Below are 11,483 nucleotides of genomic sequence, written 5' to 3' on the forward strand. Positions count from 1 at the left end.
TAGGTCGACACGTAGGGTCCAGAAATGACATGTAGATACTCGGACAGCGAGAAAGAGGGATGAAAATTCGCGTCCACCCTTGTTGACCACGGCAAGCCTACTACGAATAGGGGGCGAGCACAATTGCGAGACTAGGCCGTAAGACCGCACTAGCTGTGTCATACGTTAAGCATGTAAGCTTTTTAAAGTATGAATATATGTCACGCGCCTTGCTTTCGCATCTCTGTTTAGAAAAAAAAAAACATTACTCGATTTTGCATGTGTCGAGTGCACATATAGCGCCGTTGCCACGTCACGCAATACGTAGTTGGAGCAAAATTTAGTCTCTCGCTCCGTATTCAGAGAAGCAAAGCACAGCAGTACGTTTGTCGATCAGAGCGGGAGGTACCACGACTGAGAAAACATTAACCGTTCATGATGTCGCACCTTTTTGCGTAGCGTAGCGTAGCTGCTTTTTTCTCCGGGTATTTCCCGCATGATTCCAGATGAGGTCCACTGTATATCAACAGACAAATTGCCGTAAGCCATTCAGTACCGCGCAAAGCATATATTTTTACTTAGCTGCATGCGTCCCGTCTTAGCATTGGCAACCTAGCATTTCTTGGGTGGCGAGCGTTCTAACGGGGTTTTTTATTTCGATATTATTTGGGTTTTAAACAGTGGGGAACACAAAATAAATTGTGCACCACCAGATGAAGATATATGCGCTGCCGATGGCGACCGGCCTTTGAAATCCTCCTGCAGATGTTTCACAAGACGTAGCGCGATTTTCAGGAACATGACGTTCATCTTCGCGTTCTACGCAGGTGAAGACAAATCACGGTGGTCTTTCTTGATTTTTAAACTCGCCCACAGCTCGGTTGCCTCGAAGTCGTTTAACACCCGAATGAGCACTAGAGTAAGTGCATGCGGCGGTAACAATTCATGACCTTTCTTTGGAAAATGCAAGCACACAAAGGAGATAAATTAAAAATACGAAATGGCCATCAATAGAGGTTAGGACATAATATAGCGCTTATGTAGTCGTTCTTTTCGCAGTAAAGAACGAGCCTTCCGCTCACTTCCTTTAGACGCTTTAGATCGCATTCCCCATAAGTGAACATTGGCGACATTGCTGTGCTTCTCTCCTTCCTAGTAGTGTATAACGAGTCTCTCAAGACTTAAACATGAGTACCCACGTCTAATATGCTGCAGAAAAGAATAAAAACAAGAGAAGAAAGAGAAAATTGATGCGGGTGACTTCATTTGCAGTAAACAGTGATAAATTGCCAGTTTAAGTCAGACAAGTCACCAATATATATTCGTAGATAGGAATTTTCCCGCGGCCAAGACGAGCGTCCGTTCAAAGAGCCCATGCCATGGCCCCAGCTGCAATAGGCATTTCTGTCTTTTTTTTTTTTCTTCTTCACTAAGTCAGGTTGCCACCACTGGTAGGAAAGAAAGGGAATTGTTTCACGGCTACACGATCAATGGTCTTCCGAAATAGATTAGCCGCAAGATCTCCTTCCCGATAGTGAACATTAGTCTCGGCTGGGAAGCTGAAACAAACAAAAAAAAAACAGAAAGGGCGTGCTAAAAAAAAAAAGCCCAGGTGTTTTCGACATGGAAGTGGCAGTCGCCGGTGTGCCGTTAGTGGCAAACAGTGACAGTAATAAAGTAACTTAGTTGTTCGAGCTACTCCGGCAAGAAGTATCTGAAGCCTCAACTTATTCAACGCCTCGAGACCGTTGTTATTGGTCCTTATTTCAGCAGTAAAGTCGGAAGTTCGAGAAAACATCCGTATTATAATAGGAGTACAAAGAATATGATAAAAATGAGCTAGTTCACAAAAAATTTAATTCAACACTGCTTTGAATACCGTGGTGTCTAGAGGATTTTTCTTTACGTTCAGCGTTTCTATATGCACGCTACGAAAAAAGAAAATCCGCCTCCATTCTACTCTGCGAAAGTGGATGTATAGCGAAGATGTTGCCAACGTTGCCAACGGGCGCGTTATAGTCCGGGCGGCTCGAGCGGCCGCGCGCGCCCGCCCGCGCTGCTGTATCTTGAAAGCCGTGTGCGGTGGGTACAGAGTCAAGCCTGCGCTGTGTTTTCGCGGGTTCGGATTGATGGGAGCGGCAGGCCGAAGGTCAATTCGCTCGCTGCTGCAGCCACTCTTACTCACTCCAGCATTTTCACAGCGAGTTTCCGCGGTCATCGAGTGACATGCGTTCATTGTTGCTCGTGCGCGCGTGACGCCATGCTTGGTAATTTAGGAATTATGGCTATGCTTACATGTTCATACGGCCGATAAAACTACTACCCTTGCTTCATATAGCTGTCCACTAATTTGCTATCGCAATCGATGCTTCGCCTTTCGGGCGAAACTGCGAGACTTTTTCAACGTAATGTGCGTCAGAGGCTTCGTAAAGTACGACTTACACGCAAGCTGCAGACTTGATAGCTTCGGATTGTAATTCGAATATACGAGAAAACATATTTCTGTTATGCAGAAACTCAAAGACAAAGCCCTTTTCAGCTGCCGTTTGAGGCCTGTCCGATAGGCCACGGCCGCTAGGTGGAAGTACGGTTTTTGGACAGTGTTTGCCATAATCTCGATCATGGTCGCCGCACACGCTGTGCTTCAGATGCAACGTGCAGAGAGAGAGAGAGAGAGAGAGAGAAACAACATTTATTTACGCATCCGGCGTGCGGGAAGTCACCGGCCACGCAGGGCGCAGGTGTTCCCTATCTGAGGACTAAGGCTAATAGAGTCCTATAGTCCCAGGGCCTAGATCCTGAGGACGTTGTGCTCCGGCTAGGCATTGGATACTCGGGCTCCTCCGCTCCCGTCGTCCGGGGCGTCAGCTCCCTTTTTCTTCTGCTTTGCCAGAGCCTCCTCAAGCCGCTGGATGGCCCTTCGTTGCGTCGTTGAATCTTCGGAGCGTATCCAAGCTCTCACCTCTTTGGGATACGTGGCGTCCTGGCACTGCCCGTTCCCGTTGTGCACAGCACTGTTACACCCGCCCCACATGATGTGGCGGAGGGTGGCTAGTTCACGTTCGCGCACGCTACACTTTGCGTCCACAAACATGTCGGGGCCAATGCTGGCGTTAGCACGCATTCTGTTTGCAATTGTCGGAGCTGCACTGCTTCCGCACGTGACAGTTCATGATGCGGGGGCGGAAAGGCTCTCCTCGCCTCTCTGTATGCCGCCAGGATCCCTCCGTAGTCGGTGAGGGGGTCGAGGTCTTGTTCACGTTCTTCACCGCTGGTTTCAGGGGGTCGGGCTGCCGCGGTCCGGCACGTGATGAGATCACGGGCCACAGCGTCCGCCTCCTCGTTACGGTTCTCGACATCGGGAGCCAGTTGTCGTCCCATGTGGGCTGGGAACCATTTGAGAGCGATGGTTGGCCCTGCAGCGGCACCGCAAGCAGCCCGCGAAGCCACGATGGACCTCACTAGCCGCTCCGTGCCCCGCCAGACCACGCCTCGGGCAAAATTCTTGATTGCCTGCTTCGAGTCGCTTAGCACCCTGCGCGTGCCCGGCCAACCTGTGGCCAGGGCTATCGCCACCTCCTCTGCCTGGCCGGCTGTTCGGGCGCGCACGGTGCATGCCGTTAGTAGTATACCGGTAGTAGCGCTGACCACCACCGCTGCGAAGGCGTTGCGTCTTCCCGGATACCTTGTGGCGTCCACGTAGACTGCGCCCTCGTCTCTCTGATGTTGCCGGGCCAGCGCCGCTGCTCTCGCCGCTCGCCTGCCCGCATCCCTTTCCGGGTTCGTGTTCTTTGGCAGCGGGTAGACGATGGTCTTCCTCGCTGCCTCGTTGCTCAGGGGGACTTGTTCTTCTGGCTCCCCGTCCGGTCCTGCTCCCGGGCGTTCTCCGGGAGGTAGTAATCCCACCCGATCGAGTAATCTTCTGCCCGCGGCTGTGCTGCTCAGGCGGCTCAGCTGCGAAGCTCTCTGGGCCTCGCTGATCTCCGAGAGCGTGTTGTGTGCTCCCAGAGACAGCAAGGCTGTTGTCTTTGTGCCTGGTAGGAGCCCGAGAGCCCCCGCGTAGGCCTTCCGGATGGCGGCGTCGATCTTGGCTCGTTCCGCGCCGGTCCAGCGGTGGAAGGCCCCCGCATATGCCGCGTGGCTTATAACGAAAGCCTGCAGCAGACGCAGGAGCCCCCTCTCGAGAGTTCATGCCCCGGTAGCGGGACGATACTCGCTTGACCAGGCGCGCCGCGATGCCCATCTTGGTTGTGATGTTCTTGATCGCCGTGGCGTTGGTCTGGGTGCCGTCCACGAACATCCCCAGGACTCGGAGCCCCGGGACGTGCGGGATCGGCACACCGTCACTGGTGCGCACGATGATGTTCTCGGCTGCCTCTTGGCTTGCCTTCTTTCTGTGCCTCCCAGGTGGTGGCAGGAGGAGTAGCTGTGATTTTTGCGGCGAACACCGCAAGCCCGTGCCCGAGAGCGCAGACTCCACGGCGTCCACCGCCGCCTGCAGGCCCGCTTCGATGTCTCCGTCGCTTCCACCCGTGGCCCAGATGGTTACGTCGTCAGCGTAGAGGCAGTGTCGGATCCCCGGGCCCAGCGCCTCCAGGCGTTTGGCCACCTCGATCATGACGATGTTAAACAGGAACGGGGAGATGACCGAGCCCTGTGGGGTCCCGACACTGCCCAGCTCTCGTTCTTCGAGCTTCGTTCCTCCCACCTCCAGCCTGGCCGTGCGGCGAGAGAGGAAGGCTCTGATGTAGTTGTATGATCTTGCGCCCAGCCCCAGGCGGGACACCTGAGCCAGGACCGCCGAGTGCCTGACGTTGTCGAAGGCGCTCTGCAGGTCCAGGCCCAAGATCGCTCGGTTGTCGTTCTTCGGAGTCCCGCCCGGTGGGTCGAGGACTTCTCGTTGGATCAGGAGCATGGCGTCTTGCGTTCCCAACTTGGCCCGGAAGCCAAGCATCGAGTCCGGGTAGATGTTGTGCGCCTCCAGGTAGCGGTTCCACCGGGTGTTAAGGACGTGCTCCAGCACTTTGCCCACGCAGGACGTGAGCGAGATGGGACGCAGGCCCTCTATACCCGGTGGCTTGTTTGGCTTTGGCAGCAGGATGGTCTTTGCCGTCTTCCAGGCCTTGGGCAGTTTGCCGCCTCGCCAGCATTCGTTGTAGTAGCGTGTCAGCGATGTGATGGCTGAGTCGCTCAGGTTGCGTAGGGCTTTGTTAGTAACTCTGTCGGGTCCGGCTGCCGAACGACAGTTCAGGTTCTGCGCCGCCAGCCGCACTTCCCATGCCTCTATATCTCGGTCGAGGTGGGGGTTCGGCTGGCCGGCGTAGTCCGGGTGGTCTTCGCGACTGGTGATGGGGAGGTAGCGCTCGTTGAGTCGCTTGAACATCTCATCTTCGCCCAGTTGACGAGCGGTGGTGTGTAGGATTTGGGCCATGCGTGTCTCGTCCATACTGATGGACGAGACCAAGAGCTGCGAATACCACTGCAACGTGCAGAGTGCCCCCGCATCAAGGATAGATGCATTATGTGCACACGTACGTCACACGTACGTGTGCACATAATTGAGTTTCTCAAAATAAATTGTGTCAGGAAATTTGTAAAGTACGACTTACACACAAGCTGCAGACATGACAGCTTCGGATTGCAATTCCAATATACAGAATAACGGCATCGTCAGGTGATGATATCGCCTGATGACGCAACCTGATGACGTCATAAAGTCAAACATGACGTCACGCAATGACGTATTTGTCAAGTGATGATGTCATGTGATGCCTCTTGGAGAAGCAGCACACTGTGGTCTCCAGGCGTTTTAGCACTGTCTCCGGGATCGGCCCACATATTTCTGTGAGCGAGAGCCATGCACGCGGGCACGAAAAATCCCGACCAACCACAGGCTAACCGCTTCACTGTAAAATCTTCCACGATTTAACCTAACCGGCATTGCTTATGCCATCTGCGGCTGGTCGTTTCATAGCTCTCTGTACAGCTCTCGCTAGCAGCGTTGTCTTCGAGTGGTGGAAAGAGAGCCCTGTCCTTGGAGCAGTTGTCGAGAGTGAGCACGCTTACCGCCACTTCATCACAACAGAGCGTTACCGCTCTTGGCGACGGCCCACTGTAACCTGGGCAACCTAGGCAACCTAGGCAACCTAGGCCACGGTGTGCTGATGTCTCTACGAGCATTCGTCCCACTCTCGCGTCCACCGTTTTTGCAAGGCAGCGTCGCGGGCTACGGCTTGGCGGAATCGAACACTTGCTGTATGGTCATGTAGTTTCGCCTCTGCAATTTCCTCCTCCAAGAGCGAGTCCCACGTTCGGCTGGCGTGCTTTTCCTCTTCTTCTGAGTCCGAGGAGCGCCGGATCTTCCCCACTCAGACTGAAAGGATGGAGGTAACCAGTCTAAGATACAATTAGTATTCTTCATTTTTCTCGTTTAGACGCATGGATATTTCTGTGATAATACTGTCCATTAGCATAATGAAGATGTAGCTTTGTTAATCTATTGTAAGTGCTGTGTATCTTCAAATTGTTAACTCCTGTAAACCATACAGAAACCATCTGCGAGAGATACAATCTATGGCACGGCTTTACCTTCCACTGCAGCATATTGGGAAATCGTTGTAATTTGTTTTCTCTGCATTTATTCTTTCGCGCGATAAGTGTTTCCTCAACTACGAACTCCGCCAAGCTATGCGCAGTTCTTGGATCGCAATCTCTGGTAATTTTCATGGGTTTTTTAGTTTTGTTTTTTATTTGCGTCACTCCGTCAGTATGTCATTTTCTTTCCACATATGGGTCACGTCAAACTAGTTCTGTGCTTTTTGTATGAAGCTGCTCTTGTATTGTGAAAAATGAATGGGGATTAGCGGAAACAAAAAAAGAGAAGCAAACAATGGCAGGAACGTCAACCAGATTGGCGCCGGTTTGCTACCCTCCTCAGGGGAATGGGATTAAGGGACAAAAAGAGAGAAAGAAATGAGAGAACATTGAGGGTGCTGCTTCATCCAGAAGCACACATCGACACCACAGTTGGTCATTGAGGTCTGAAGGTCGGTTAGGCTTTGCTTCTTGGCATGGGGCTGCAAAGTACTGGGAACATGTTAGGTCCGTGGCGGTATACATGATCATTATGCTGCGTTAGTCGCTCATTGAAGAATCAATTCAACATTCGTCGACTCGTCGCGCCGACTCGTTTTGTGCCTTGCGGTGCGCTCGTTGCGATGACGTGGCGGATCGAGTGAGCGAGTGATTTGGAATTGCGGAGCAGCGGTGTGTGTCTCTGTCTTTCGTTGTTGCGTGTCTTTCGTGGTGATCGTGGCCGTGGTCAACGAGCGCGTAGCGTCGTCGCCCATGGCGACTCGGCATCTCGTCGTCCGTGCGGCAGGGTTCGACTACCGTGGGCCAATGCCGTCAACACCCTCGCAGAGGGAGGGGCAGTGTGGGTACGCTGACGTGAATAGTGGATAGGAGCCAACCGTGGACAAAGAAGAGGACGGACGCGCGAGCAGTGGTGCGAGGAACGCGCGAGCTGTGGCTGGGCGCCCTTGGGCACGGCCGGCCGGGACTGGAGCTGTGGCCGTGAACCGCGGGACCGAGGTGTTTTCCCACAATATGTATGTATGTATGTATGTATGTATGTATGTATGTATGTATGTATGTATGTATGTATGTATGTATGTATGTATGTATGTATGTATGTATGTATGTATGTATGTATGTATGTATATGCATGCATGCATGCATGTATGTATGTATACATGTATACATACATATACATATACATGGGTATGTATGTATGTATGTATGTATGAGTATGTGTATGTGTGTGTAGTATGTTGTATGTATGTGTTTGTGTGTGTGGTATGTATGTATGTATGCATGCATGACATGTATACATGTATACACAATGCATACATAATGTATGTATGTATGTATGTATGTATGTATGTATGTATGTAGTGGTGTGCTGTACTCTGCTCCATTGCTCAACGCATTAACGGTCGATGTTCATTGCAAAATGGCTGCTGCCGAACTTCTATTGGGCTCTAATGCCGTGTCAGCAGGATGCACATCTGCGCTAACACAGCGCAAGGCATTTAAGGACCCGAATAAACGTCTGTTCAGAGCTGTCATTCATGTTCCACTTTGTCTTGCGGTTCGTTGTTAGCGTTGCTGTTACTTATGCACAGAATAAAGGATACACAGAATAAAGTCTCTACGATGAGCTGCTGGAATACACAAAAGAACGTTTTGCTGGTGGCATATTAGACGAATTCAGCCGTGGATATTTTTTTTTCTCCTGTTGATGCGTTTTTCGGGCGCACACTGTTCAATTTGCGCAAAAAATTGCCTGGAACTTGCATACAGACGCTCCTCACGACGTTGTGATAGAGACGTAGGGCTCTTATAGTTAAATACAGGCGTGCATCATATGTATCTGTCGTCTGGCCAAATGTGCCTTCTGCTTTATTAAATTGTGAACGCTATTACCTAGGACTTCCTGTTGCACGTGTCAAGACACCCAAACAATACAAAATGTAAATGCGAAGACGTTGGGAGAAAGCCTGAATGTTCCTCTGCAAGACTCTCCATAGCTATTGTACATATTGTTTTACAGGAAGTATCTGCTGATTAAATTTATAATGCCCTCGCTCGAAGGACGCCGGTACCAGAGGAAGCTTTTCCTTTCATAATAACACCTTTTCACTACAAGCCATTTTCGGTGCTATAACTTTCAATTAGGCCGTGGCCGTGTTCTTTATTATTTAAAGCCTCTCACAAAACACTTAATTACATGGTTTTTCCCACATTTCAGAATAAACCTCTCCTTTAAGTGGCGTACGTGTTCATAGTTCTTCTGTGCTTTTCTTATGTAACTTTCTTTAGAGGAATTATTCTAAAAAAATTAGAAGAAAGGGAAGCTGTGTCTTCAGGGAGTCCTTAGAGCTGAAGCTACTTAAGCAACATTTTTGGACGTTGGATTCAAAGTGGAATTCATGCGACTGCAATTATTGCTTATCACTGCAGGAATTCACTACGGAGTTCTTGCAGAATAACAATTACACCCTTCAGAACGAGGGATAGCTCACAAATGTGTTTTCTTTCTAATGTTTCTTTGTAATGTTCAATATTAACGTATTGAAACGTTTAATCTTAACGATTATACTTAATGTAAACATTACTCTTCACTTTTATAGCATTGAAGTTGAAACTTTTGTAAGGAGCTTTGGCGGTTTATTTCCCGCCCCAAAACACATCAATATCAATTAGAATAAACACGTTGAGAAGATTTGTTCTATATTGTCACATATATTTGGAGTTTTATTCAGGCTGCGGTTTCTTCTCCTGTCACGCACGGAATTACTAGTTTATAACTATTTTTTATATCTTATCACATTGCCACCTGCTATGGATACCGACTACCATCGCACAATTCACAAACATTTACAGATTGAAGAATCAATTCGAATATTGCCCCCTTGGACTCGCACACTAAATCTAAATTTGATGGCCTGATATTCCTACCCGCTTTTTTATTTTGTTAAATTCATTCTTATGAACCACTACTATGTAGGCGTTAGACATAATGACCAATTTATCACATAGATGGCAAATTTACCAACACGGACAAATATACAAAGTACGGGAACCAACAACAGCAGAAAAATCCCGTTCTCAAGGACAAATTACGGTCGTTAAATAATAAAAGACGTGCTGCGAAGTGCAGTAAACCATTTGTGATTTGTGCAAACAAGAAAACAACGTTTTCTCACTTCGTGTACTTTCACAATGTTTTCTGATTAGTAATAATATAATTTTTTTCACAGTTTTTTGTTGCTCTTTGTCCTGTACTAATGTGCTCGAAATAGTTGCTACAGCGCTTTGATTTATTGAGTAGACTGTAAAGGAAGCTATTACAGCATTCCGCTGCATCAGCCTTTCCAAACAGGGTGCTGGAATTTTGTGGCTTTTTATCTATTCCCCTCAGCATTGTCGTTGCTCTGGTGCTGGATGTTCGAATAAAGTGACATAACTTCAAAGCAGTACCTAGTAGTAATCTTATTCCTTCAAACTATCTGAGATCGTGTTGGTGAAATAATTTTCAAGACCTACTCCTGAATTGCAAGATGAATTGCGGAGCTCTTAAATATGACATTCTCATTATTCTTGACCTGCTCAGATATCCTCTCCTGGTGCACCCCCCCCCCCCCTCCCTTATGCCGGCATATCCATATTCGCCCTTAATGAGCCAGCTGTACAAACAGCTGTTTTCAGAGAACGTCGACAACTGCATGAACCGCTTCTTTGTATAGCCACGACATTATCAGGAGCGTGCAATATTTTATAACTCAGTGTTCGTTAGAAAGAACTAATAACGCAGCGCTGAAGAAAGAGTGCAGTGAGCGGCCCATTAAGAGGTTATTAATAACGACGCCGGCTTGACGAGCACGACCACCTTTTCTTCTCAGTACAAAGCTTCGGGTTGACGGAACGCGCAAAAGGTGGAACAAAGCCTCGCAAAGGAGATTGGTCTACGTTGTTTACGATGCTATAGAGGAGGGCATATAGGATGGTGGGAACTGCGAGGGGTGCATTTTAAACGCCTCTAATCATCCCACCTTTGGCCTGTTTGTTTCTTAGTAAGCCTTTAGCGGCTCTTCGCAGCGTGCAAGCATCATAGAAAAGCCTTTGTCAGCATGTCCGTTGAGGCATACATTGCCGGTGGTAAGAGGCCTACCCGAACGCTTGTCATCGTTGTATGTATATGCATAAAAATAGCATCTTTCTAACAGGGCAGGACAAATTTTCCACAGAAGCACGCGAAAGGCCGCCCTTCTGTCCGGACAAGCCAAGTGGCAGTCGAAAAATACTAGACCGCATAGAAGTGAGTTATCGAAAAAAGTGGAAGATGGAACAGGGGTGCTGTGCAAGATGCCTCGAGTTTCTCGCTCGGCTTTGTTTCCTCGACGACGGTCAGTGAGCAAAGACAGCGCGGAACGCGCGACATCAGCAACTAAAATGTCGAGATAAAGCCAGATATGTCAACACTAGCGCACCCTGCGCACGCCGCTTCCTCGTTTCAAACACAGAATGAGAAAAGTTACCCGGCAGCACCGCTTATTAAGGCGAAAGCTTTTGGCCTCTATGTTCGGGGGGACCTTGGCGAAATTGGGTCTTGACGAAAAATGGCCGATGCCACAAAAAATGCTCGGACTGACGTCATATTTCGCTGGGAGGTTGCCGAAGACACTGTAAATTAGTGGCTCTGAAAAGAAGATTTGGCACATTTTGGTCTGGGTGGGAATCGAAGCCGCGCCTCCGGAGTGCGAGACGAGCACGCTTCCCTGAGGCCACGGCTGCTCCACGGGTCTGGCTTACTAAAGGTGTGCCTATAGTGCGTGCGTGACTGTAGACGTCTCGTCGCAGCCATCTCGCTGACTGAAGATGCGGCCTAGTGCGTCCACTAACATGCTGCACTTTAGGTACTACGTTAAGTGTTCATATAT

At 49.3% G+C, this 11,483-nt stretch overlaps 1 protein-coding gene across 1 annotated transcript; it reads right to left on the reverse strand.

Moving 5' to 3' along the window:
• Nucleotides 1-2,797: 2,797 nt before the first annotated feature.
• Nucleotides 2,798-5,425, reverse strand: LOC119456918 (uncharacterized). The gene is made up of 3 exons (XM_037718735.1): nucleotides 4,193-5,425; nucleotides 3,181-4,134; nucleotides 2,798-2,968 (listed from the first exon to the last, which is right to left on the reverse strand). The coding sequence occupies exons 1-3, from the start codon at nucleotides 5,423-5,425 to the stop codon at nucleotides 2,798-2,800; spliced, it is 2,358 nt and encodes a 785-aa protein (XP_037574663.1).
• Between the last annotated feature and the right edge of the window lie 6,058 nt (nucleotides 5,426-11,483).

Source organism: Dermacentor silvarum, chromosome 6 (genome assembly GCF_013339745.2).
Source record: "Dermacentor silvarum isolate Dsil-2018 chromosome 6, BIME_Dsil_1.4, whole genome shotgun sequence".
In the NCBI taxonomy this organism is placed as follows: domain Eukaryota; kingdom Metazoa; phylum Arthropoda; class Arachnida; order Ixodida; family Ixodidae; genus Dermacentor; species Dermacentor silvarum.

What these genes read in the sequence shown, in the direction of transcription:
- LOC119456918 (XM_037718735.1), bottom strand. Translation starts at nt 5,425, where the DNA reads ATGGACGAGACACGCATGGCCCAAATCCTACACACCACCGCTCGTCAA. An exon ending in CGGCGCGCCTGGTCAAGCGA is followed by an intron (nt 4,135 to 4,192) that starts GTATCGTCCCGC and finishes CGTCTGCTGCAG; the next exon opens with GCTTTCGTTATAAGCCACGC. An exon ending in TCCTGGCGGCATACAGAGAG is followed by an intron (nt 2,969 to 3,180) that starts GCGAGGAGAGCC and finishes GGGAACGGGCAG; the next exon opens with TGCCAGGACGCCACGTATCC.